The 27,983-nt window shown below is 40.9% G+C and overlaps 1 protein-coding gene across 3 annotated transcripts in view; it reads right to left on the bottom strand.

Annotated features, from left to right (window-relative positions):
- The window catches only part of TEX2 (testis expressed 2), a 102,198-nt gene that overhangs the window by 7,215 nt on the left and 67,000 nt on the right, over nucleotides 1–27,983 (bottom strand). For all 3 annotated transcript variants that reach the window (XM_083355436.1, XM_083355435.1, XM_083355437.1), the window contains exons 6-9: nucleotides 27,266–27,412; nucleotides 19,926–20,025; nucleotides 12,689–12,821; nucleotides 1,763–1,888 (exon numbers count right to left, since the gene is read on the bottom strand). In XM_083355436.1, coding sequence (XP_083211562.1) covers nucleotides 1,763–1,888; nucleotides 12,689–12,821; nucleotides 19,926–20,025; nucleotides 27,266–27,412 — 506 coding nt within the window. The remainder of the gene's footprint in view (nucleotides 1–1,762; nucleotides 1,889–12,688; nucleotides 12,822–19,925; nucleotides 20,026–27,265; nucleotides 27,413–27,983) is intronic.

Genomic DNA, 27,983 nt, shown 5'->3' with positions numbered 1-27,983 from the left:
AATGAGACAAGGCCATTTGGATTATTGTAATAACAAGTATCTAATTATTTCCAGATGTATGGCCAGTAAAATTGGCACTCTGAAAACTGCATCACCGAAAGCATTAAAATGATAAATATAGACTGCAAACATTGAAACATTTATAGAGTTAGCTTAAATATCCTATTTAGGTCGAATTTAATTTGAGACATTGTACAATGTTTTCAGGGCATTTGAGGCAAGCACATAATACATCTCTACAACTCATTAAACCAATCATGTTGCTGTTATTGGCTGATTGACTTCCCAGTTTTTGTAAATTGCCCTAAGGTGGAGCCTCTGGATGGACTCTAACAGATTTAAAATACAAAATGAAAACAAAAAATCCTGCAATCAATAGGAGTCCTGCTGATGGCCCCCAGAAACATTCCATCCTGATGCAAAGCAAAGGGACATAATATTATTTTAACAGCTTCCCAAAGTGTCTGGAGGATGGGGCTACTCAAATCTTTCAAAGCAGGGAGTTCCAAAGTGCAGGGGCCAAAACAGAGAAGGCCCTGCTGTCTGGCCCATATTTTTGCTTCAAACAGAGTAAGAAGTACATATGGGCCTTCTTGTGACATTTTTCACGGCTCAGTTTAGAAGACCACATAGGTGCTGTGACCAGGGGGGCTTTTGCCCAGGTTTGCCTGGTGCGCCAGTTGCGGCCCTATCTGGACCGAGATGCCCTACGCACAGTCACTCATGCGCTCGTGACCTCTCGGTTAGACTACTGCAATGCTCTCTACATGGGGCTGCCCTTGAGGACCACTTGGAGGCTTCAGCTGGTGCAGAATGCAGCCGCGTGAGTTGTGATGGGAGTCTCCCGATACTCCCGTGTAACGCCTCTTCTCCGCGAGCTTCATTGGCTTCCAGTTGCCCTCCGGGTGAGATTCAAGGTGCTGGTGATGACCTATAAAGCCCTACATGGCATGGGTCCGGATTATCTTAGGGAGCACCTGCTGCCAGCATCAACTTCCCATCATCCTGTGCGCTCCCATAGAGAGGCCCTCCTTAGGGTGCCGCCGGTTAGGGAGTGCCAGCGGGTGATCCCCAGAGGGAGGGCATTCTCTGTGGGTGCGCCTGCCCTTTGGAATGATTTACCTGTGGAACTCCGGACTGCCCCCGATCTGCGTTCATTTCGCCAGGACCTGAAAACCTGGCTTTTCGATTTATCAGGCCTGGACTGAAGGGGTTTTCGCTTTTTAAATATTGTTTTAATTGTTGGGCTTAATTAATTTAATTTATTTTAATTTTATATTATCTTTTATATTGTATTTTATGCTGCCCTGTAAACCGCCCTGAGTCCTTCAGGAATAGGGCGGTATAGAAATCTAATTAAATAAATAAAATAAATTTTTATTGGATAGGCAGGTTCAACCCTGGCCAGGTAATTCCTAACGTCTTTTCCTAGGGTTGCACTGCAGCTATGGAGCAGTCTTGCACAATCCAAGGAAAAACTGCAAGTGCTTCAAGGAATTGTGGATAGGAACTATATTAGCATTTCTGTATGTTCCAAAGTACCTTTTGCCTTTGGTTCAAAGTACTACACAAACCTACTGTGAAATAATATAACCATACACACACACACACACACACAACTAGATTTTTTTTTATTGTTAGAGAAAGAGAAGATACCTTTGATTGAATGACTAAGCACCAACGAAAGATGCACCATTGTTGATAATGCACACAATAGCCAGAGACAAACTGAACCAACGGCTGCCTGAAAGCAAAGACTCACCCTTCTGCTCCTGCCACTAAATTCTTTTCGCTTCCTGATGCTTCTGGAACATCATCTTCCTCTGAGGATCCTGCACTAGAAGATTCTTCATCGCTGTCTGCAAGGTAATATGCCCTTGGCCTGAAACTGAAAGGAGGGACACAGGTCAAGACAGAAGCAACACTTACATTAGCATTGGTCAGGACAGTATTTTTATGCCTTAGGCAATTAGAGACTTTCTTCCATTCACTTCTGTCCCCCCAGTTTGTTTTTAAGTGCACTGGAGTTCAGACAAAGGGTAGAAATGTACATCAATCTGCTTTCTCTGAACACAACTGTGCCGGACTTTGCTTAAAATAAAAGGAAATGGGTTTGTGTATCCTACATGCGGTTGAATGAAATGTCAAATAAATTAAAGACATATAAGGATGTGTCTCTTTCATACCTAACTTCCCAATATAATGGAATACAATGCCAGCAATTATAACATTAAGATGAAGATGAGAAACTTGGCATGTACTTTCATTTTTAAACGTAATGGGATAGGCTTCTGAGGTCCAAATGAATTGCTGTGTGAAAAATCAGAATTGATTTTGTAAGTGCTGGATGCTTCCAGAAGAACGGGCATTCCTTCCACTGTCTTTTCCACACATACATACCTAACGTATTAACCCAACACCCACAGCTGAGTCCTAGCTGCACTCCACTCTAGGCCACTAGCAATAATGGAATCAGAAATATTTTAAGCAAGACATTTGGCAAATAAATGCAAAAGACATGACAGCCTCAGATGCAAAGCATGGCAAGGAATAGTTTTCCTAAGGCTTGGAGCATCTTTGCAGGATCTCTTGCATTTCAAGTTGTCTTTAAAAGGAATCGCACAGTTGATTGTGCATTAACTGTGAATTGTGATTTAAGGGGAGAAATGCTAAGTACCTCTCTATTTTATCAACAGCTTTTCTTTTTTTTAAATTTTTTATTAAATTTATTATTTAAAAACATTGGACACAGTACCAGCGAGCTGACAAACCTTTTTGTCTACAATGTTCAAATATATATATATACATGTATATATGTACATCAAAAATACACTTAAATACACTTAAATTACAAATCGGTGAAATAACACAATATTTAAAACAGTGAGCTAGTCTGTAAAACCTAATAGAGACCTTTCTTTTTATCCATCCAAAGATACAATTTGTTCCAAATTCTATAATAGTCTGATTGATCTTTATTCTTTAGTTCCAAAGTTAATTTGTCCATTTCAGCGCAATCCCAAATTTTCCTAATAACCTCTTTTTCTCCTGGGATCTCATTCTTTTTCCATTTTTGCGCAAATGATATTCTAGCTGCTGTGATAATATGAATCATTAAATATAGCACATCTTTAGGATATTTCTCTTTCGTAATTCCCAACAAGAAAAGTTCTGGACTAAACTCAATATCTTGTTTCAATATTTCTTTCAGCCAAATCCAAATCATTCTCCAAAATTTTTGTGTTTTACTGCAAGACCACCACGTGTGGAAGTATGTGCCTATCTCTTCAGAGCACTTCCAACATTTGGGAGATGCTGTTGTATACATTTTTGCTAGACGGGCTGGGGGAAGATGCCATCGGTAAAACATTTTAAATAAATTTTCTTTATACGATGAGGCCAGTGTTATCCTTTTATTTCTATCCCAAATTGTTTGCCAAGTACCTAAGTCAATGTTATGTCCTAAATTGTTAGCCCAGATCAACATGGGGTCTTTCACTTGCTCTTCAAACAGCTTATATCCCAAAAGCAATTTATATAAATTCCTTATTTGTTTAGAGTCTGGTCCCAATAATATTTTGTCCAATGCTGTTTCAGAGGTATATATCCCCCATTCATTTTTATCCTTCCTAAATCTCGATTGGATTTGTAAGTAGGCCCACCAATCGAGTTTTATACCTTGTAATTCTAGTTCATTCCTAAGTTTCAATTCCCCCTCCTCATTCAGAATATCCTTGTATGAGATTATGTTACCCAAATCAAATAGATTTGGGTAAACAATCGCTTCAAGGGTGGATAGCCAGACCGGTATTTTAGTGTAATTGTGAGATCTAATTTTTTTTCCAAGTATTAAGTAACGCTTGCCTGATCCGATGTTTTTGAAAATGTGAGAAAAGACCTTGTTTCTCCGTCCATAGGAAAGCATGCCAGCCATATTGCAAATCGTGACCCTCTAAAGTTAATAGTCTTCTATTTCTCAAGATTACCCATTCTCTAATCCAACTCAGAGCCGCGGCATGGTAATATAATTCCCAGTCTGGCAATCCAAAACCCCCATTTTCCTTCGTGTCCTGTAAATATTTCAATTTAATTCTTGGTTTTTTCCCCTGCCAAACAAAATTTAATGATAATTTATTCAAATTTCGAAAAAATTTAGAATCGAGTTGTATTGGGATATTCTGAAACAGAAACAGGATTTTAGGCAGAATATTCATCTTAATGACAGCGATTCTTCCCAATAATGAGAGTTTTAGATTTCCCCATCTTTCCAGATCACCTTTTATTTGATTCACTACATTATCATAATTATCTTTTTTGAGTGAGGTGCATCTAGCCGTAATGTTAATCCCTAGATATTTTATTTTCTTGACTATTTCTATATCCATGATTCCGGCCAGATTTTGTTTATTGGTCATATTTTTAACAATCATCTTGGTCTTGTTTCTATTTATTCGCAGTCCGGCAACCTCACCATATTTAGATAGTTCTTCCAATAGATTTGGTCCTGTCTGACATGGATCCTCCATAATAAAAACCAGATCGTCTGCGAAAGCTTGAAGTTTAAAGGTTTCCTTTTTAATGGTTAATCCTTTTATCTTTGGGTCGTTTCTTATAATTCTCGTTAATACTTCAAGAGTCAATATAAACAGCAATGGTGATAAGGGGCAGCCTTGCCGTGTTCCCTTTTGAATTTGAAACTTACTAGATGCTTCCCCATTAATAATTATTTTTGCTTCCTGGTTGTCATAAATTGCCCTAATTATATTTATAAATTTTTCACCCATATTCATAAAGCTAAGCTGTTGGAGCAAAAAAGACCATTTAACATTATCAAATGCCTTTTGGGCGTCTAAAAAAAGTAATGCCATCTGTTGGCCACTATGTAATTCATAGTACTCCAACGTATCTAATATTATTCTAATGTTGTGCTTAGTGTGTCTCTTAGCGAGAAAACCATTCTGGTCTGCGTGTATGAAATCATTCAGAAATCGTTTCAATCGTTCCGCTATAATTGATGTAAATATCTTATAGTCCGAATTAAGAAGTGATATGGGTCTATAATTTTGGATTAATGTATGGTCCGTGTTATCTTTCGGGATAAGGGTTATGTTTGCCTCCGACCAAGATTTAGGCGTTCTTGCGCCTTCTAATACTGCGTTAAATACGTCCACTAGGGGTTGTGCTAAGATATTTTGTAGTTCTTTATAAATTTCTGATGGGAGACCGTCGGGGCCCGATGCTTTATTATTCTTTTGTGCATTAATAGCTTTTGTCACCTCAGATAGCCGAATTTCCTTGTTTAGCATATTTCTGGTATCTTCTGTGACCTTGGGTAGTTTGGCTTTTTGAAAATATTCCTCCATTTTCTCCACACTTGCCTGGCTATCTTCTTTGTATAAACGCTCATAAAATTCCTGGGCTATGATTTTTTTTTTCTTCCTGGTGGAATATTCTCCCTTCCTCATCTCGTAGTTCGCGAATCCAGTTTTTCCCCTTTTGTTTTCCCAATTTAAATGCGAGCCAATGGCCCGGTTTATTTGCATTTTCAAAAAAATTTTGTTTCGTGTTTCTCAATTGTTGTGCTAATTTCTCTTTGTCTAAAATATTAAGCTTGTGTTTAATCAGATCCATAGATTGCTTGATATTCTCTTTTTGTGGATCTTGTTGGAGTATAACTTCTAAACTCTTGTATTCCCCTTCTAATCTTTCCCGTTGTTGTCTTTTCCCCTTATTTTTGTATACCATGTATGCCCTCGCTACCCCTCTCATCATTGCCTTGGCTGTATCCCAACTGTTTTGTACTGAGGTGTCTATAGCTTTATTTTCCTTAAAGAAAAAACTTAGTTCTCTATTTTATCAACAGCTTTTCCTGGGACTGAAATCTATTCATAATCAGTTCCTGAGAGACTGTTCTTTAAATCTTGGTTATATAGGTGGCAAAGTTAGAAAGAAGACCAATGCCTTCAGCCAAATTTGATTTGGCACCAACCTCAAGATTCTTCCCAGCTGAGAAAGGACTTAATTTTTCTTGTGTGTAATAGAGACAGCGCTTTTGCAAAATCTCTGCAACTGCCTATTAGCTGACTACATAATGCACCCCCTAAATATCTGACTTTATTTTTTAAAAAAAGAACAGCTCTTTAAAAATTCAATCACTACAGAGTGAAGATTGTTCAACAGAGATTATAAAACTTTTCCTTGCCAATAATCTCTTCTGCCACCCATAATGCCCCAAGATAGTTTTCTCTTTGGTTGATTGGATAAAAGTGGGTAAGAGGGACAGTTTGAAATAGATAACACTAAAGAAGTAGTAGTTTAAGAAGTTCCCCATCCACCCACTGATCCCTCCTGAAACAACTTTATTGCTTTATTTAACATTTTGTGGTCATGTATTGTACATAACATGTACTTAGCCTCTTGTACAAGTCCCTGGGAATAAATGGTTACTTTTTGTTTGCTTTATGCTTCAGTGTTATAAACAGAGAATCTCCTTTTTTTCTTTCATCCTTTACAGCAGAAGCCCTCAAATTTTGGGCACCAGGGACCAGTTACGTGGAGAGAGGTTTTTCCACGGACCGGAGGGGGTGTGGTTTTGCATGCTGCCTGCATCCTGCGGATGGGACTTTGCTTGTTTGTGTGGACTGGTTGCTGGCATGCTGCCGCCTGGTACCGGTCCACAGATCAGGGGTTGGGGACCCCTGCTTTACAGAATTTATAATTCTTGATCAAGGTGCATCCCAGACCCAAAGAAAAACTGGTCAGAAAATGCTATCCAGTAAAATTAGTTCACAACTTAACAAGCCAAATATTTAGAATTAAAACAAATGCAACAACCACATATAATAATACAAAGGCCTTTAATTCCCTCCTTAAAAGTAATCCAGCTGTCACAAGAGAGAACTGATTCCTAAAAGCCCAAAGATTGGAAATTGTGACTCTGGAAAAGCAAACGGAAAGATGACCTTGGTAATATTTGGGGAGGTCAAATTGTTGCTGGAGCCCACAAGTGCTCATCAAAGGAAAAATTAAAATCCTCACTGTAAGAAGACAATAATCCTAATCCTATCCCTCTGGAAGCCCTAGAGAAGAGAGGCCAAAAGACCATTTTTTTCTGTATCCTGCTATTTCTCCAAAAGTTCTATACCAATCTGATCTGCATGTGTTTCGCACAAAAATTATATGATCAAAAACTCCATCATTCCACAGCAAACTATACTAATGTGAAAATGATAGACACAGACATGGTGACCACCACTCAAATGGTACCGTTAATTACAGTGATACTTTGGTACTCAATAGCTTTGAAACTCATCAAATTTGGTACTCAATGCATTTTGATGTGGAAATTTTGTCCCGGTACCCATCGTTTGTTCGGTACTCAATGCACAACATAGAATTTGTCAGTGTTGGCTGCCTTGTGACTCATTTACATTATTCCTTATTGGGAAAAATGTGTTTGGTACTCATTATTTTTGATACTCACCATGCCTCCTGGAACGAATTAATGATGAGTACCGAGGTACCACTGTATTTGCATCCTAATGTCTGATTTGTTACAGCCTGAGGATAATGATAAAGCCACACATGTCATCATTAGCTTCCTCTGTCTTACAAATTAACTCAGATTTTTGTATCTCACAGAGTTTGACAAATGTTCCTTTAACTGCTTGGGAAAACAAGTAATCTAGAACAGCCTGCCAATTTTTATAGATTGCTATGAATATTTCTTTCCCACGCTCCAGAATTTTTCCAGAAAGATTGACATGATAGACTCCAGTAACTTTCAATTAGGGCAGCAACATTCTCACCATCCTAATCCACCCAGAGCAGAGCTCCTGGTCATTTTTTAAGGATTCCACATTCTTCTGTTCACTAGATTAGATTTAATACGAAATCATAGCCACTGCAAATAGTAATGGTAGTCTGGTGTTTTAGGAACCATTTCTGTAGATTTTTCTAAAATGATCACTTTCTTATATCTTTTGCTATAAAACAAGCAGAAAGCCTATTACCAATCCTATCAAATTATTTTGCTTTTGTTATGACTGTTGGCAATCTGTGTTATGATCTTGTGTTTTAAACCAAGGATAAAATGACTGCCATAGCTTTCAATTTTGTGCTTCAAACAGCTAAGTTCAAATTCACCTTCAGCCGCAGAGGTCTCTCTCTCTCTCTCTCTCTCAGCACAATCTACCTCATAGGGTTATTGTTGAACAGAATGTAATTACGGAAGAATCCCATATACACTGTGTTGAGCTTCAAAGGAAAAGGCAGGAAATAAATGCCATGATGTTAATAAATAACCTTGTTACCTTTTAATTCATTCTGATGAAATCTATAATAGCAGGAAAAAATGCTACAAGCCTCCTGATAAATGTTCAAATTTCTCTTTAAAGCCATAAAGAAGGAAAAGCAGTGTCCTGTGATAAAATACTTAAGCATATCTGGCCATAAGCACACAACCATGAAGAAAAGGGCTATTCATAGGATTTTCTAATAATATTAGACCAGAATAGCACCAAAACTGCATTATTATTTGCACTTTGGCACCTTTATGATTTATCACATGATTTTATTTGCAGATTACAGAAGGCTAGTTCTGAAAGATTTTTTTTAAAAAAACAATTCCAAAGTTAGAAGCATTCATATTTGTCATTCTACCCATAGCTCAATTTTTCCAGATTTGCTGCTTTACACTGCAGATGGGAATAAGCTAGATATTAGGCTCACTAGAGTGTTTCTGCACCGTCTTCAAGCAGTATCAGTAGTATTAGAGAATTACTACTTGTAATAAGTAATGTTTGCTTCCAAATCTAGAGAGCACGTTTCTCTATCCCTCGACACCCCCACAGGCAGACATACTTCAGACATTCCAAGAACTGTGGAAAGAAAATACATAAGACTCCCCTTTCTCTACTACTTTAGGAGCTGTTGGAGTGATTCCAGCTAGAACTACCGGTAGTATCCAGGACATATAACTATGAGCCAACCCAGTGATGCCCTTGACGTGATGTCCCGGTGCTTGGAGGTGGTGCGGGTCTGGATGGGAAGGAACAGGCTCAGGCTGAACCCCTCCAAGACCGAGTGGCTGTGGATACTGGCATCTCGTATTGTCCAACATGTTCCATCTCTTTTGATGGTGGGGGAGGTATTGCCCCCCTCAGAAAGGGCCCTCAACTTGGGTATCCTCCTGGATTCACCGCTTAACTTGGAGGATCATCTAACTGCTGTGACCGGGGGGGGCCTTCACACAGGTTCGCCTGGTGCGCCAGTTGCGCCCCTTTTTGGACCGAGATGCCCTATGCACGGTCACCCACGCCCTTGTCACTTCTCGCCTGGATTACTGCAATGCTCTGTACATGGGGCTGCCCTTGAAATGCACCTGGAGGCTTCAGCTGGTGCAAAATGTGGCCACGCGGGTGCTTATGGGAGTTTCTCGATACTCCCATGTTACACCACTCCTGCGCGAGCTGCATTGGCTTCTGGTTGCCCTCCGGGTGCGATTCAAGGTGCTGGTAATTACCTTTAAAGCCCTACATGGCTTAGGCCCGGGGTACTTGCGAGACCACCTGCTGCCATTGTCAACCTCCCATAGCCCGGTTCGCTCCCACAGAGTCGGCCTCCTCAGGGTTCCGTCGGCTAAGCAATGCCGGCTGGCGACCCCCAGGGGGAGAGCCTTCTCTGTGGGCGCGCCGACCCTCTGGAATGAGTTGCCTCCGGAGCTGCGGATGGCCCTTGACCTTCGGTCCTTCCGCCGTGACCTGAAGACATGGATGTTCCAACTATCGGGCCTGGACTGGCTATAGTTTTAAATTTGGTTTTATTGGGTTAATTGTTATGTATTTATTACATTTGTTGTTTAATTCTTTTTTAAATTTTGTATTTTATGTTTTTTAACTTTTTATTGTTGTGAGCCGCCCTGAGTCCTTAGGGAGAAGGGCGGCATATAAATTTAATAAATTCAATTCAAGTGTGGAAATCCTACAAGTTTGATCAAGTATTTGAGAAGGCAACTGCAAGTGTATTAAAGCTAACTATCAAGATATACTGGTTTCAAAGAACTGACTTCTCCATACAAAGATTGTGTAGCATATGCACTGAACAGTGGTTTCAACAATAGGGAAAGGAAAAAAACCCTTCAAATTCAACATGCATTTGAGAAAACCTTCTGAATGTTTCAGCACTAACAGAATCAACAGTACACAGAATGGGATGATATGACACATACCACTCACCAGAAAAAAATCCCAGATTGACGAATCCAAATATTATTAAAAAGAAAAGAAAATGAAGGGGAAATAAGAATAAGTGTTAAGTTAGAAAAGAGACAGTACAGAATAATTTCTGGCTAATTTCTATTTAAGACACTTCATTTGGCCAGCATGAAATAAACAGAATCAGCCGACCTTTTTAAAAAGTGCATTTTGTTAAGTCATATAGTGTAATCTAGACTATTATTAAAATATCACATACACCGATTATAAAAACATGAATTAAAATATATAGCTGACAAGTTTTTAATTTTTTAAAATGTACATGGAGCTCAACCATTTTGGGGGGAAGGGGGAGGCAAAAAATATATACTATTCCAGAATTATGTGAAAGGTATAATCAGCTACATCTGGTGTCAACATAAACAGGGTAAGCTAGTCAACTAAAATATGAAATCAACAGAGAAGGATCCAATAGAAAAAATAGTTTAAAAATTAGTCACAATTCATAAATACAACCTGTTAATTTCAGCTTTTATTAAAACAGAATGTAAACATGTTCATTGATAGCTGTACATCTGCATGCCTTGAGTCTCAGCCGTATTTTTATTATTATTATTATTATTATTTTGTAGCAATACGTCTTTCCTAAGAGCTTGGGAGCTATGCCAGCAGCAAAATATATTTTCTTCCATTTAAGGCAGACTCTATGTATGTCAGCTTTACTGCAGTTTGCCCATCTTCCTGCAAGGTTGATAAATGGGTCTTTCAGCAGGAAAACAGCAAACAGCACGGCAGAAGGACCAAACACATCTGAGAATTTAAAATCTCATCCAAAAGTAAGCACAGGCCAGAACAAAAGATGATGAGGAAATGGAAAGAAGGGAGAAAAAAATTCTTTGTTGCATTTTGTGGCTAGTTGAAATTTGAATTGGGTCTGTATATACATTCCACTGCCCAGTATGCTATATTTCAGTTTGCTGGGATGGTTAAGAGAGAGGTCTTAAACACATTCTACAGTCCAGGGCCTTTCAACCTGTGGTATGCATACCACTGTTGTGGAGGAAAAAGGGAAAGAAAAGTGAGGGAGAAAAGGAAAAGAAAAAAGAAAAAAGGCATTGACTTCCGACTTCCTCTGTTGCAGTAGAACAGGGGTGTCAAACTCAATTTCATTGAGGGCCGCATCAGCATTGCGGTTGCCCTCAGGGGGCCGGGTGGGTATGGCCAGGGTGGGTGTGGCCTACTGGGTGGGCGTGGCTAAAGTCCGTAGGGCCTACTGGGTGGGCGTGGCCAGCTCTACACCGTTCGCATCAAGGGTGCCTATGGGGGCCCGGGCAGGAGTGGGACAGATCTGAGGGTCTCTGGCAGAAGGAGGGTCTCTTGGCCAGGGCCAAGGCAGTGGGGGCCGTTCCCTCATTGTTTCCAGGATGGCTTCACGGGCCACATGAAACCACTTCGTGGGCCGGATCCGGCCCCCGGGCCTTGTGTTTGACATGTCTGCAGTAGAATGAAGCATTAACATCAAACCTCAACTTTTTACTTTTCCATAATAGTATAAACTAGCCATTTCTACAACAAAAAATCAATATAATCAGTAAAACCCAAAATCCCCCCCCTGTTTTTTTTAGTCATCGAGTTTTTGACACCTTGTTAAGCAGGGTGGTATTTGAATATTGCCATGTCCTAAAAGTGGTACAATGTGTGAAAAGGTTGAAAAGCCCTGCACAGGCCACTGAACTCTTTCCTACAGCCCACAACGGCTCAACAATGACAGCTGCTGCTGGAACCCAAATCCCGCTGGACCAGCTCTGCAGACCCCTGCTCTCTGCTGCCGCCATCATTATATTTTTATCTCACTTTTTATGTATAACTCAATGTATATTCTGAGCATCAAACAATAACAAAATACAAAAGGCTCATTGAGACATTTTGAGCTTGAGGATGACAGAGTTAGACCGAGCACAATAGCTTTCCCATAAACAATTACAGGTAGTCCTCGATTTACGACCACAATTGAGCCCAGTATTTATGTTGCTAAGTGAGAAATTTGTTAAGTGAGTTTTGCCCCATTTTCCGACTTTTCTTGCCATCTTTGTTAAGCGAATCACTGCCGTTGTTAAATTAGTAACACGGTTGTTAAGGGCTTGTCAGCAGGTCGCAAAAAGGAATCACATGACTCCGGGACATTGCAACGGTCATAAATATGAGCCGGTGGTCAATCATCCAAATGTAAATCACGTGACCATGTGGGGTTTAAGCTGCAACACTTAGATATGTGAAAAAATGGTCCTAAGTCACTTTTTTTCAGTGCCATTGTAACTTTGAATGGTCATTAAATGAACTGTTTTAAGTTGAGAACTACCTGTACTACATTATTTACTATAAAAAAATTCATTGGGTTTTTTCATGGATAAATGCAGAACATTGCTCCTTCTTTCCTGAACAAAAAATTAACTGATAACCATATTCCTGCTTACCCTTCTTTACCAAATTCTCCGGATTTTAATGCTTCGCCCAGTGGTTCTTTCCCAAGTTTGGTCAAATTCATCTTTGTCTCGAGGGTCATCAGAAAAGATCCATTGTACAATATTTCCAAGTCAATCCAAAGTCCTAGAATTGTTGGGAGAAGGTCACGTTAAGTATAAACCACAAAAAGTGTGTGTGTGTGTGGGGGGGGGGAGGAATCTGCCACAGGATGCAAATTACACACATGCCTTCAGATTGTTTCCACCTCTTCTTTAGAAGTCAGGGCTATTATTATGAATGTAAACTCCAATTTGATCGGTAAAGGCAAGCATGAAGCGAAGACTGCATTATATCATTCAGCAGATTTAGAAATGTTAGCACTCTAATTGGTAATAATGTCTCTACCTGCTGTATTGATCTTACAATTAGATTGTTTCAAAATCCTAAGTTTCTGGAAAATAAAGAGGGTGATTCTTTCTCAAAAAGAGACTTGCTATGGAGCACTCACTTTCACTTTTTTTAGTCTTAAGAAAAGCTAATGACCAGTTTTTATCCTAAGATGCACTACTGTTTAAAATCATAAAATTCATAGCTTGCTAGCTTGTGACAGTGTACCTACAAAGTAACACAGGCAAAAGACTGTTTTGTTCCATTCAGACAGTAGCAAAATAGAATGTGAACTCAGTTAAGACATACATGCACAACCTTACTTATTCATGCTGTTGGATGTCTGCATTTGAGTGTGGATAAGAGGAAAATCTATTCAGAAGAATGGAAGTGGAATAATTTCTACGTAGCACACTGGAGTAGCACTACTTATATTATATAGAGGATCTTTTCATAAAAAGTAGGCCATGTGCTGCAAAGGAATACAGGTAATCCTCAACTTACAATCACAATGGAGCCTGGAATTTTGATCCTAAGTCATTGTGGTCATTAAGCGAGGGAGGCACCTCACAAACGCTTCACTCAATGACTGCAGTCCTGGCGCCTCCAGTTGTAGCTGTTAAGTGATCCTGTGGATCATTAAGCAGAGTATAGGGTGCCTTAAGGAGTCGGGGAGGGTCTGCAAAGCCTTGGCCAGCCACAAGATACAGTAGCGTGGACAAAGCTGCTGTGGGCCAGGAGGCCTTGGGCCTTCTCTCTGCTCTTCCAGACCTGAGAAGCTTTGGGTAGAGGAGATGGCTCCTCTACCCAATCATGCCCAGGAGATAAATTGCTCCCCTTCTCTTTGGGTTTTTCTGAAGATGCTGACAGGTGCACTCAGCTGATGGGAGATGCAGCCTTCCAACGGAGGCTGCTTCACACCCTTCCACAGGTGGATGCTGGGGCCTAGTGGGATGTGGGAGAGGCCAAAGGCCGCCATGACTTCAGCAGCTTTGCATGTGCTGGTGGGTTGGGTAAAATGGCTGAGTTGGGTTAGAGAGATAGACAGATGGGGGGAGTTGCAGTGCCCATTCAGTCAGTCATAAGGAGGGGTGGAGTGTCCAAATTTTTAATTATGTGGCTGCAGAAGTGCTGCAATAACTCTAACTTCAAATATAGGTCATACATCCATTTTTTCAGCACCACTGTAATTTTGAATGGTCACTGAACAAACGATCGTAAATTGAGGAGTACCTTTATGATTGGAGATATGATGATTTCATCAGAGTCAATAGGGCTACAATTTTTGGATTGTTTAAATTTACTTTGGTGGCAGTTAACTTTTCAGAAATTGTAACAAGAGTTTAAAAATTAGACCGCTAAGAATTACTATTTTGCCACCAAATTTAAGTAGCATGATCTTTGAAAGCTGTAAATCAAATAAATGCTCTTGCTATAAATGCACATCCTTCCTCTTTAATATTGTATTCAACAGTTCTGAAAACATCCAAATACTGCCTTCCAGTTTTCTCCAAAAATGCCCCAAATAAATATCCTTATGAACCTATCTTAAGGTACAATTAAAAAGCCTGTAAAAAGAAACACGGAAGCTTCCCACATTGTCTCTGAAAATGTTTCAAGCATTGCAATTTTGATCCTGTCATCTGCCCTGAATTCCATAGGGGGGCATCCATCTGTCTGAGGCAGACTAGCAATAGCCTGCGTGCAACTGTTTGTAATTGTATTGTTCTGATCTGTATGTAATATCCTGCAATTATAAAAGGGAAAGCTTTAGAGAGCATCTGCGAGGCAGAGAGATAAAACAGCCACATCACAGACTCAAAACATTGTTCCTGTTTCGCAAAAGAAGACAGGAAATGGAAAGGATCAGCATCTCAGAGCAGCTGCATCGTGTTATTTACAATCAGTTGTGAGGAAGCTTGTCCTTTTATAGCAAACCAAACACGCCAAAACCCTGAGGAAGGGGACACTTTGGAATGTGATACCCACAGCCAAACATATCTAGTGGGGATGTGCAAAACTTACCCTTTAATTCTCATGTCATAATTTTGGCTATAAAAAACCCCCACCATGTGGAACATTTCTAATATTCTTGTTTTACAGAATAACAAATATGGATGCATGAACAGGTTCAGAGGGAAGCCATTGGGCATAATGCTTAAGGTGTCTGCCTAGGCTCAAATGTATCTTAGAGTCTCTCAGCTCTACTTAATTGGTCAATTCATACACTTTTCCCACCAATCCTATTTTCTAGAGAGGTAAAATGAAGACAAATCCTCAAAAACCATGGAATATAATGAACTGGGGCAGGTGTGCTTAAACTCAAAATACCTCAAACATTTACCTCAACATCCCAGTAAAGTATGTTAGAATGAAATATAGTGCAGTGCCTTCTTTCTCCTTCTTGTAGGTCCACATTTTCTCCCTTATACTTAGCTGCTTATAATATATCCATGAAAGCATTCCTAAATTGAACATGTAGCAGTTTCACAATTAGGACTGCTTTTCAACTCTAAAGAGCTAAGTAGCAAGTGGCCTCTTTTCTTTCATCTAAATGCACCTCTAATGGAGACAATAAGCTCTTTAATGATGTTATTATGCGATATTATATTGGTTGCCTCTGAAATCTTTGTCAAAGCTTCAATCTCTTTGGATGAGCAATGGACGTATTTTTCACTCACTGGAAAAGTACTCAACTCTTTAAAGGGTGAAACAGAATGAGGCAGAAAATAGTAACACCCACTCAGTAGTCCTAACCAGTACATTTATCTTTCAACTCCAAAGATCTGGAATTTGCTTTCATGCCTTATTCCACAATGCCATGCCTCAGTAACAATCTAGTCAAAGAATGTGGAGAAAAGCAAAGTTTTACACTTAGGCAGGAAAAACCAAAGGTACAAGTCCAGATTAGGCCAGTGATGGCACACCTTTTAGGGACTGAGTGCCCAAACTGCAACCCAAAACCCACTTATGTATCGTCGGGTGCCGGGTGGGAGGGACCTATTGGGTGGGTGTGGCTGCGGTGGTAACGGCAGACTGGGTGGGACTAAAAAGTTCAATCAATCAATTCCAACTTTGCCAGATTTTTTCCCCCCGCAAGAAGTTGAAATTGATTGATTGAACCTTTTTTTTTTGCACATGGTGGCGGAGGGCTAAAGCGAAAAGGTTTTATAAAACCCAGCTGAAGGCCTAGGACTGGGGCGACGGTGTGCGTGCCCACAGAGAGGGCTCTGCGTGCCACCTGTGGCATCCGTGCCATAGGTTTGCCACCATGGGATTAGGCGAAACCTGGCTCAAAAACAGTAACTGTGAGAGGGACCTTGGAGTCCTAGTGGTCAATCATTTAAACATGAGTTACAAGTGTGTGGAAGCAGCCAAAAAAGCTAATACAATCCTTGGTTATATAAACAGAGGCATACAATCAAAATCACATGACGTATTAGTTCCACTTTATAAACCCTTAGTGAGATCATGGAGTACTGCATCCAGTTTTGGTCATCACATTAGAAGAAAGATGCTGAGACTTTGCAAAAAGTGAAAAGAAGAGCAACTAAGATGATTAAAGACCTGGAGATTAAACATATGAAGAAAGGTTGCGGGATTTGGGTTTGGCTAGTCTACAGAAAAAAAGGACTGGGGGGACATGATAGCAGTATTCCAGTATTTGAGAGATTGCCACAAAGAGGAGAGGGTCAATTTATTTTCAAAAGCGCCAGAGGTCCGGACAAGCAACAATGGATGGAAACTAATTAAGGAGAGAAGCAATCTGGAATTAAGGAGAAAATTCCTGACAGTGAGGACAATTAACCAGTGGAACAGCTTTGCCTCCAGAAGTTGTGGGTGCTCCATTACTGGCGGTTTTTAAAAAGAGACTGGGCAGTAACTTGTCTGGAATGGTATTAGGTCTCTTGCTTGAGCAGGGGGTTGGACTAGAAGACCTCCAAAGTCCCTTCCATCTCTATTCTGATTGGGGGGAAAAAGAACAGCCACCAATTGCTCTACAAGGGCTGGAACATTTCTATTGCAGTAAATTGAATGAACCAATTCTAAAAAATATATCATACTGTTTTTTCACAATGAAAAAATGGCGTTGCTTTAAAAAAAACCTTCACTATTTTACAGTAAGAGCAGACTAAATTCTATTTTTGTGATAGGATGAAAACAAAAAAAGAGTCATTCAAACTACAATTCTGTTCTGCTGGGTTCATTAATTTGTACTCAGATGCTGTTTTGACAATTTAATACTGCATTTATATAAAGCAACAGACATGAATAGAGCCTATCTGATTAATCTCCACCAAAACAGACCCAGTGATCAAGAACCAACAAATACATTTTTGCTGTAATTTCAGTTGGCGAAATTCAGTTGCTTTCATTTATGCAATCAGTGAGTCAGCAACCTCCAAGTACGGTACTAATTCTTTTTAATAATATAATGAAATTAAACAAAAATAATAATTGAAGGAGATTACGGATGATATAAATGTTTCATTCACGACAAACCAAATTTTCCGATATGAGGCAATAAGAAACAGTTGTATTGATAATCTAGCTTAATGTTTTATATCGTGTTACTAAATTTAAAAAAAAAAAGTGTGCCCTGTTTTTTTACCAAGTTGTTGTTGTTTTTTGGTCGTTTGGGCTTTTTAAAAATTGTGTAAATTACCCAGAGTCTTCTAAAATAGGCAGTCATAACGTAACAAATTAAATTATTAAACCGCAGGAAAGATGTCCCCATTTCTGTGCAAAATATAAATAAAGTATTAAAAATGTAATACATGAGGGGAAATTAAAAGATAAGCCCAAATTTGAAAGCTCCCTTTCAAACATTCATTTAAAATGATAGAAGTAAATACTGGTATTTACCCTTCTGAGTCAAATAGTTCCCCATCTTTAATAGGGCACACTTAGAAAGAAATAGAAGAGAATGTACTGTACTTAACTCAGGGGTGAAGTGCTGCCTGAGCTTAGTGGCTTGTTTGCAGGTGTTTCATTACCCAACTAGGTAACATTGTTAGTGTGTAATTATCATGAGTATGGTGTTTGCTCCCTGTTTATATTAAGTAGCTTGCCATGCCAGTTTTAGTTGGTTGTGGTTTTGTAATGCCCTAAGCAAGAAAGGAAGGAAACCGTAGCAAGGAAAAAAATAGCTGGGTAATGAAATGTCCTCTTGGATTCATGGCTCAATTTTGAAGACCATATAGGAGTCGTGACCAGGGGGGCTTTTGCCCAGCTTCGTCTGGTGCGCCAGTTGCGGCCCTATCTGGACCGAGATGCCCTACGCACACTCACCCACGCGCTCGTAACCTCCTGGCTAGACGACTGCAACGCTCTCTACATGGGGCTGCCCTTGAGGACCACTCGGAGGCTTCAACTGGTGCAGAATGCAGCCGCGTGAGTTGTTATGGGAGTTTCCCAATACTCCCGTGTAACACCTCTTCTCCGTGAGCTGCACTGGCTTCCGGTTGCCCTCCGGGTGAGATTCAAGGTGCTGGTAATGACCTATAAAGCTCTAAATGGCTTGGGTCCAGAAGGGAACACCTGCTGCCGGCATCAACTTCCCATCGTCTTGTGCGCTCCCACAGGGAGGGCCTTCTCAGGGTACCGCCGGTTAAGGAATGCCGGCGGGTTATTCCCAGGGGAAGGGCGTTCTCTGTGGGCGCACCGGCCCTATGGAACCAACTTCCCACGGAACTCAGGACTGCCCCCGACCTTCGCTCATTTCGCCGGGACTTGAAAACCTGGTTCTTCGAGCTGTTTGGCCCAGACTGAGGGGTTTTAACTAATTTAATTTAATTGGGTTTTAGTTTAACTTCAGGGACTGTAATTTAATCATAGTTTTAACTGATTTTAATTTGTATGTTATGTATTTTAATTTTCCCTGTAAACCGCCCTGAGTCCTACGGGAATAGGGCGGTATATAAATTTAAATAATAAATAAATAAATAAATAAAATGTCTGCCAACAACCAACCAAACTCAGGGACCACCAAAAGGTCCACTTCTAGGTAGTTAAATAGAAAACATGATTTGTTTTTGGATAAAAAAATACATAAAGTAAGCAAACTGAAGCTCTACTCAATGAAGCAATCAGTTCAAGTAGCATTTACGTGCACCACTCCCCCATTAATTTTTTTAACTAAAGAGATTTCTAGCCCAATCCAATCCCAAAAAGAGGGACAAACAGTGAAAACAAAGCTGCAACAATGTTCAAATAAAAGCTGCCCAGCCATACCTTATGAGAACGACACCATACAACGGGATTCCCCTCTTTCTTCCAAAATGCAAGGAAGGCTAGGGCTATATCTATGGGGGGAGGGGGGGAATTCTATAAAGTGGGGACTGTTGCCAAAAAAGGCTGCCCGTTATTCAGGCTATTTGGGCAAAGCACTGCCTGAGATAACACAATACCCCACTGTGTAGACCTAAAAGTAATCCTGAGCATTCAGAACTGGGCTCGGAAGCCTATTGCTAACCAGTGCAGCATGTTCAAATAGATGTTCCTCTATACCAGGGGTAGGCAACCTCGGCTCTTTTATGACTCATGGACTTCAACTCCCAGAATTCCTGAGTCAGCTATGCTATGCTGACTCAGGAATTCTGGGAGTTGAAGTCCATGAGTCATAAAAGAGCCGAGGTTGCCTACCCCTGCTCTATATCATATCCTCCCTGCTGCACAGGTGCAGCTTAGATGTTGCATCCAGAGGCAGTCCCATGCAGGAAAAACAAGAACGTTAGAGCAGCCTAAGAGAGATATTGTTGGAACTAGAGAACATTCACTGAGTGCATATTATGATTAGGTAACAGCATGTTAGTCTTCTATTATTAATGCATCCTACAACATTAAAATTCAATGCAATACCTTTATAATCAATGGTAGGCTTATAGGCTTGAAGGATTTTCGGCAACGCAATTCCCATGTCCAATTCCGTTAGTGTTAATTCATTCATGAAGTATGGCAACTAGAAGAGGGAAAAAGTAGAATAAAGCAGTCTTTTCTCTCTTTCCCCAACATTTGTGGGGGTTTGAATGATTGACAATACCTGGGATGGCCCAATACTTCCAGGGCCACATTAAGATCCTAAAAGGTCCCTGAAAACAATAATCTGGTTTATTAAAATCTTACCTGGACCTTTACTTATCAATAAATCACAGTACGTATATGCATAAGAGTGGTAAAAATATCTTTAGTGTATTTAATTTTGATGTATGAACATTTTGTTCTTATTATTCTATTTTTTGAAACTTAACATTTCATAGACCCCTCTCACCCTGCAAAGTTTTGTAGGCCTTAGGAGTGTACCTACAAGAAGTCCTCAACTTATGATCCAATTGGCCCTGGAATTTTGGTTGTAAGTCATTGCAGTTTAATCACCATGGAACCGGACTTGGTTTTAGGAGTGTTTTATAGTGGTTGTTAAGTGAGTCACCATAGTTGTTAAGCAAATCATGTGGCTGTTAAATGAATCATGTGGTGATAAGTTTGAATCCAGCTTACCTAGTGGAGTAAGTTTTTTTGCCAGAAAACTACAAAAACCTTGCAAAATGTGATCATATGACAGGGGGATGCTGCAATTGGTTGCCAAGGTTGCCTGAAATGTGATGAAGTGACCATAGGGATAGTATGGCAGTTGTAACTTTGATGATGGGTCTTAATTAACTTATTTTTAGTCCATCGTAACTCTAAATAATCATTAAGTAACTGGTTGTAAGCTGAGCATTACCTGTATTGTGACCAAGGACACAAGCATTCCCATATTCTGGTCACTGGGCAGTGCCCTCCATCACCTTTTTAGTTTAGGCTCCAATGAGACCAGACACCAGGAGACACCTGCCCATGTGAACCTGCATTTTGCAAAATGCCATTCAGGCAAATATGTGGGCTCTTAGACACAGCCTTCTGAAAGGTTGGTAGAACTTTTTCTACACAATGTTCCTTGGTCTTTCAAAAGGCTGACAGACCTGTCTGCCCAAAATAAGGGGGAAAAAGGTTCCTGCTTGATTTAAACTAGAAGGACATACATTACTGATTCTCCCAAATGAAGACGGTGTATGCCTGTGTGAGTGCACACACGTGCATGCACACATGCTCTTGGTAACTTCTTGGAGAAGTCTGGCAGTTTTCTGGCCAAAATTTTTGGAAGTGGTTTGCCATTGCTTTCTTCCTAGGGCCGAGAGAGAGATTAGTTCCAGGTTACCCAATTGGCTTTCTGCATAAGGCAGGACTAGAACTCATGGTCTCCTGGTTTGTAGCCTGATGCCTTTCTTAACTATTACACCAGACTGGATCTTTTGTCCTAAATGAGTGCATTACAGGTTTTCAGATCCTTCTACCAACACATGGTTTTCTATGCTTTCTACTATTTTTATTTCTTGAGCGGTGTGCTATTTTTGCCTACTTCAGTATCGTTCTGCATGTTCCACAGAATACTTTTGGGTTCTGCCAACTGCAGCCACTTGCTGCCAAGAGCACTGTTCCCTTGCAGCACACATGAATCGGGACATATCAAAGCTGGGTGACATTAATAAGGGCTTCCCGTTCTGACTCAAGTGACAGAAAGACCATAAATCGCTTTCCCAAAATAGCCTTGGTTGACAGATCAATAGGTGACAGGACTGTCCCAATGTGACATGAAAACTCCCTCCTGCTTCACCCTGAGTATTTGCTCCACTCCATCAATCTGTCAGTTGATCTAGTTCTCAGCGCAAACCCACCAGAGTCTTCCAAATCACCAATAACATGGTGTTCAGAAACCTCCCGAGTGACAGATTACCAGCGCGGAGCAGCCCTGTGCCAATGACAAGTTACCAGGGCAATCTAAAAGGTGGCTAAATCATCTGCATCAAGCACCCATCCACATACCAAAACCCATTGCTACTCCATGTTAAGGAGAGCAATCAGTCCTGCCAGTGAGTGGCGGCAGAAGGAGAGGGGGAGCAAACCCAGGAGAATCCCCAATTGTTTTCCTTCAATTGTCCTGTACAGGGAGTCATCAAGTTACAACAATAACTGGGACCAGAATGTCCACTGCTAAGCACAGTGGATGTTAATAACAACAGCACTGAGACTTACACATTGCAGTACTTTACAGCCTTCTCTGGGTTGTTTTACAGAGTCAGCATAATTGCCCCCAACAATCTAGGTCCTCATTTTACCAGTCTCAAAACGATGGAAGGCTGAGTCAACCTTGAGCCCTGTCAGGATCAAACTCCAGGCTGTGGAATGCAGAGTTTTTGCCTACAATACTGCATTCTAACCACTGTGCCACCACGGCTCCTGTTAAGCAAGTCATACGAGTCATAAGCGCCTTGGTGGAGCAGTGGGCTAATGCCTCCTTAAGTAACACCAGCTGCCTGCAATTAGTGCAGGTTCGCATCCCACCAGGCTCAAGGTTGACTCAGCCTTCCATCCTTCCGAGATAGGTAAAATGAGGACCCAGATTGTTGGGGGTAATAAGATGACTTTGCAATAATGCCGCTTGGGGGTGTGTGTGAAAGCCCTAATAAGCAGGCATATACATAGAATGAAGGCTACTGCTAAGCTTGTAAGCCGCCCTGAGTCTTCGGAGAAGGGCGGGATATAAATGGAATTTTAAAAAAATACCCCGTCTTACGCCCTTTTTTGCCATGGTTATTAAGGGAATCACTGTAGTTATTAAGCAAATTCGGCTTTCCCCATTGATTTTGCTGGAGGCTGACTGGGAACATTGCAAATGGCAATCATGACCCCCCGGGACACTACAACCATTGTAAATATATGCCAGCTGGCAAGCATTTTGATCACATGACAGGGGAATTCTGCAACAGTCATAAATGTGAGGACCAGTCTTTTTTTCCAGTGACATTGTAATTTTGAATGGTTGCTAAATGAATGGATGTAAGTCAAGGACTACATGTAGTGAAGCCATTAGGACAGGGACTTGCAAGCTTTGTTAGTGAGGCAAATTGGAGCTCAGCTGTCAGGGCAGCACACATGTTTGCAGCTGATTCAAGCACTGGATAGCCACTGAAGTGGTACAGAGTCTCCTGCTTGAGCTGGGGGTTGGACTAGAAGACCTTGAAGGTCCCTTCTAGTTCTATTCTATTCTGATATTCTGACATTGACCTTTACTGAATGGGGGGTGAGGTGTTACCCCCTGTTGATAGGGCTCGCAACTTGGGGGTCCTCCTGGATTCGCGGCTCAGTTTTGAAGATCATATAGGAGCCGTGACCAGGGAGGCCTTTGCCCAGGTTCGCCTGGTGCGCCAGTTGCGGCCCTATCTGGACCGAGCTCATGACCTCCCGGTTGGACTACTGCAACGCTCTCTACATGGGGCTGCCCTTGAGGACCACTCGGAGGCTTCAGCTGGTGCAGAATGCAGCCGTGCGAGTTGTGATGGGGGTTTCCCGATACTCCCATGTAACACCTCCGCTCCGCGACCTGCATTGGCTTCCGGTTGCCCTCCGGGTAAGATTCAAGGTGCTGGTGATGACCTATAAAGCCCTAAATGGCTTGGGTCCGGGATATTTGAGGGAACACCTGCTGCCGGCATCAAGTTCCCTTCGTCCTGTGCGCTCCCACAGGGAGGGCCTTCTCAGGGTGCCGCCGGCAAAAGATTGCCAGCGGGTAACACCCAGGGGGAGGGCCTTCTCTGTGGGTGTGCCTGCCCTTTGGAACCAGCTGCCCGTAGAGCTCAGGACTGCCCCTGACCTTCGCTCATTCCGCCGGGACCTGAAGACCTGGCTCTTTGAGCTTTCCGGCCAGGACTGAGAATTGTAATTGTAATTTTATTTTAATTGGGTTTTAATTGGAGTTTAATAGGGGTTTTATTTTATTCAAGGACTAAATTTAATTATTTTAGTTCTTAACTTTTGTAATTTGTATTGTTATTTTAAATACCTTGTGAACCGCCCTGAGTCCTATGGGAGAAGGGCGGTATATAAGTCCAATAAACATAAACAAATAAACATTAACACTGTGGTGAGGAACAGCCCATAGTCAAATAAGAAACCCAGAACTGCAAGGAAAGTAGAGAAATCTCTTTCTTGCTCACCTAAAGTAATGGCATTTAAACCACTACCAGAACCTGTGATGGAGACATGAAGGGCACAAGACATGCTTTGAGGGACTAAAGGCCCAGCTGTTTTCCGTTTCCACAAAAATCATCTAAAAGATACTTAGTAAAGGTAAAGGTTCCCCCGCACATGCGTGCTAGTCGTTTCCAACTCTAGGGGCCAGTGCTCATCTCCGTTTCAAAGCCGAAGAGCCAGCGCTTGTCCGAGGACGTCTCCGTGGTCATGTGGCCAGCATGATTAGATGCCAAAGGTGCACGGAACGCTGTTACCTTCCCACCGTAGCGGTCCCTATTTTTCTATTTGCATTTTTACGTGCTTTCGAACTGCTAGGTTGGCAGAAGCTGGGACGAGTAACAGGAGCTCACTCTCTGTTACGCGGCACTCGGGATTCGACCCGCCAAACTGCCGATCTTCTGATCGACAAGCTCAGTGTCCTAACCCACTGAGCCACCGCGTCCCTTTTAAAAGATACTTATCTCTATTAAAAACAAAAAAACAAAAATGGGAGTGGGGCAATACACTTTTACATGTACAGTACTCCAAACATGAAGGATTACATCGAACGTGTGAATGACAATGCCTTGGGATCCATTTAAAAATCTTCAACAATGTGGTGGGATTACCAGCTGAAGGGGAGGAGCAGGAGCAAAGAGAAATTCCAGCTTGGAAAAGGTTCAGGAGAGAATATGTCTGAGGTCAAACCTTTAGGTCTATATCTGTCATTTCCCAAGGGAGACAGGCAGTCTGGAGAAATTCTTGAAATGTAGATGATCAATAATAAAATATCTACTTGGGCCTATTGGCTCTGGTTACTTGTGCTTGACAAACAGTATCTCAAAATCCCAAATGTGTCCATAAACCCAAAATCAGTTGCCTGCCCCTGCATTAAGAAAAAATTAAGGATCTGTCAAAAGGTCTTGTGGAAGGGAGGGGAAAAGGAGAGTATGTTTTACTACCAGTAGATTAATGTATGACTTTGTAATTATGAGCTAGTTGACAAAATGCTCATCGTAAGCAATCTTCCTCAGCCTGATGTTGTGTCAATGCATTCGGAGAGTAAGAGACTTTGGAAGGCTGCTCCTAAGAAATGTAGGGATTTCTTTCCTGATTTAGCCAGGAGAATTCTACTACTTCTCACTATTGTTTTTCACCTCACCATTCTGGCATCTCTCTCCTAGCTTTTCTGGGGCTCAAGCTTTAAATAGGTCCTCTCTCTTGCTAGCTACTAATGGATCACTACTGTAGCAACACTGAACTGAGTATAGCAACAAGATCATTACCAAGATGAATTGAATAAGACAGAGGGTGTGTGTGTCAATAATTAATTCAACCGACCTAGTGAACTCCACACAGATTTCCAATATCAGAACACTATTATTTCACATACATTTGAACAAAATGTTCCTAGCCTTTAATAGAAAGAACAATAAAAGCTTTGGCTGAGCTTGGAAGGCAAGCTTTTGTGTCCAAAATTGTAGGCTTTAATTCACAGATGCATGGACAGGCACACACATTGGCGGCAGTTACTTCTTTAAAAGACGCCAAATGGCCATCCTCACTGAACTATTCAAATGGGAAATTTGTTTTCATGCTAATATATACAATCATTCCTGCAGAATGGCATTAGGAAAACTGCTCACTTACGCTGCCAGCTAATTTGGAAGTTAGTCTGCTTGTTTCATTTGTGCAATCAAGACACGTAGAGGAATTAATTGAATGGGACACAGCTGAATCACAGCACTACCTTGGATCATACATTTTCATTTAAAACTCAGGGGAACAGAGAAACAAAAACAGTGCTTGGATCATTTATTATTCAAAAGTCTGCAAACTGGGGGCACAAACAGAACGTATTAGAATCTCTGCTTTGGCTCTCTGATACTCCTCTCCTGAAGATTAATGCTTGCTGTGGAGAAATATTTCACTCACATGAAAATCCTGAATGAACAACCAACTCTTGAATTATCACGTGGTACTTAGAGCCCTCTAAAATAAATGAATATTGTCATTGGAATAGAGTAGACATCCCCAAACTCTGGTTGGATTGAGAGAAAACAACAGCTGGAGGATGCTAAACGTCCTGTATCCCATCACGGTGAGAGATTATTTGAAATGATTTTTTTCCCTGTGGGAAAGGAACGATTACTTTCCAAACTGTGCTTTGCTAGAGAGGAATTATACCAGACATTACTAAGAATCTTTGCAGAGCATAGGAACTGGAGCAGGAAGCCAATGGATCATTTTGAAAACTGTAAATCTTCTCCATAAATTATCTTTCTTCCCAAGGACAAAGTTTAGTACATCAAATGGGTTTACTCTGCTGGACCAGACCTGCACATCTGTGAGAATCAGACCATGCAACCTTTCCTAGTTTCTCCACTGTTAGGAGGAAGACTGTTGCAGACTGATGGACCTGACTGAAGTCATTGCACAAGCATTCAGTTGTGCACAACAGGTAAATGGTTGCTGGAAGAAGAATTATTGTTAATAATGTAAAAAAGAGGACAAAACTATGTTTATATCATTAAATAAAACTTATGTCGGAGGTTCTTAAGGAGGAAAAAGTATCAGACCTCTTGGGAGACCATCTCCATGAAGGTTCATTTACTACTTTTGAGTCAAGGCAGAAAAGGGAGCAGACCTATTGCATCAGATCTGCAAAGGTTACTATCTTTTCTCTCAAACTGTTTCCATTCTTGATGTTCCATTTTCCTTTCCCTCCCAATCCTTTTATGACATATCTTTTAGGAAGTCTGTCTAGGGCAGACTTGGCTCTTTTATGACCCGTGGACTTCAACTCTCAGAATTCCTGAGCTGGCTGAGTTGAAGTCCACGAGTCATAAAAGAGCCAAGGTTGCCTACGCCTGGTCTAGGGCAAGGACTACCATTACTAATTTTTGTAACCTCTTCTAGGATTTTACTTCAGCCAACAAGTGAAATTAAAAATGGTTCAAATAAAAATAGGATAGTTAGTTAAGCTAAACATGCTAAGAAACATTATGGCTCAAGAGAAAACAGACTGGTTTAGTCCCTGTACAGGTTGCAAGATAGCAGCCTGCACTGCCACTGGACTGAAGCTCTATAACAATTCCCTGCAAGAATGGGCTAACCAACAAGATGGTAGATACTCAGGAAAATATTCCTACCTTTATTTTGCTGAGCTTCATCTGTATTTTCTTTGAGACAAAGTCAGACCAATATTTCTCTCCCAAGAAATCCCAAAAGATTCTTCCCAGCAATGCATTGATCCAGGCTTCCTGTTCCTCATCTTCACTATGGGAGGTGGTTAGCAACTGGCAAGATATATATATATATATATATAAATACATATATTTAAAAAAACCTCATTTTAATAAAACTCACAATGCTACTACTGAATATATAAAGTGAACAGTTACTTTTAACATGTGTATGGAAATAATAATTTTTTGTAAAATATTGTAAAAATATTTCACACAAATGAGTCTAATATATTGTCCAAGGTGTGTAAATCATCAGTGTAGGAGGAATAAGACTGGAAGCTAAATGGGCTGAAGAACTGGGGTTCCAGAAACAGAAGCCAAGCAGAGGCCTGCCTCAGCTCAGCCCTTGAAGACTCTGACACTGATCTAAAATCAATCATCCAGCCCATTCAGGAGAGAGCTGCTGCCTTAGGCAGTTAGAGATGAGGAGCATCAGCTGTGTTTCATTAAACATTTCTTTCCTATCGTAAACATTTTTATGCAAGAGAAATCAGAAGTTGGAAAATGTTTTGATCTTATGTACTTTCATGTCTGGTCTCCAAGCTATGTCTTGGAGGACATCTCTTTGACAGGATCTGACAATGGTTTCTGCTTTGCCCAACGGTCACAGTAGCTTTTAATT

Source organism: Vipera ursinii (assembly GCF_947247035.1).
Source record: "Vipera ursinii genome assembly, chromosome: 2".
In the NCBI taxonomy this organism is placed as follows: Eukaryota; Metazoa; Chordata; class Lepidosauria; order Squamata; family Viperidae; genus Vipera; species Vipera ursinii.
This window is presented reverse-complemented; position numbering and strand designations above follow the sequence as displayed.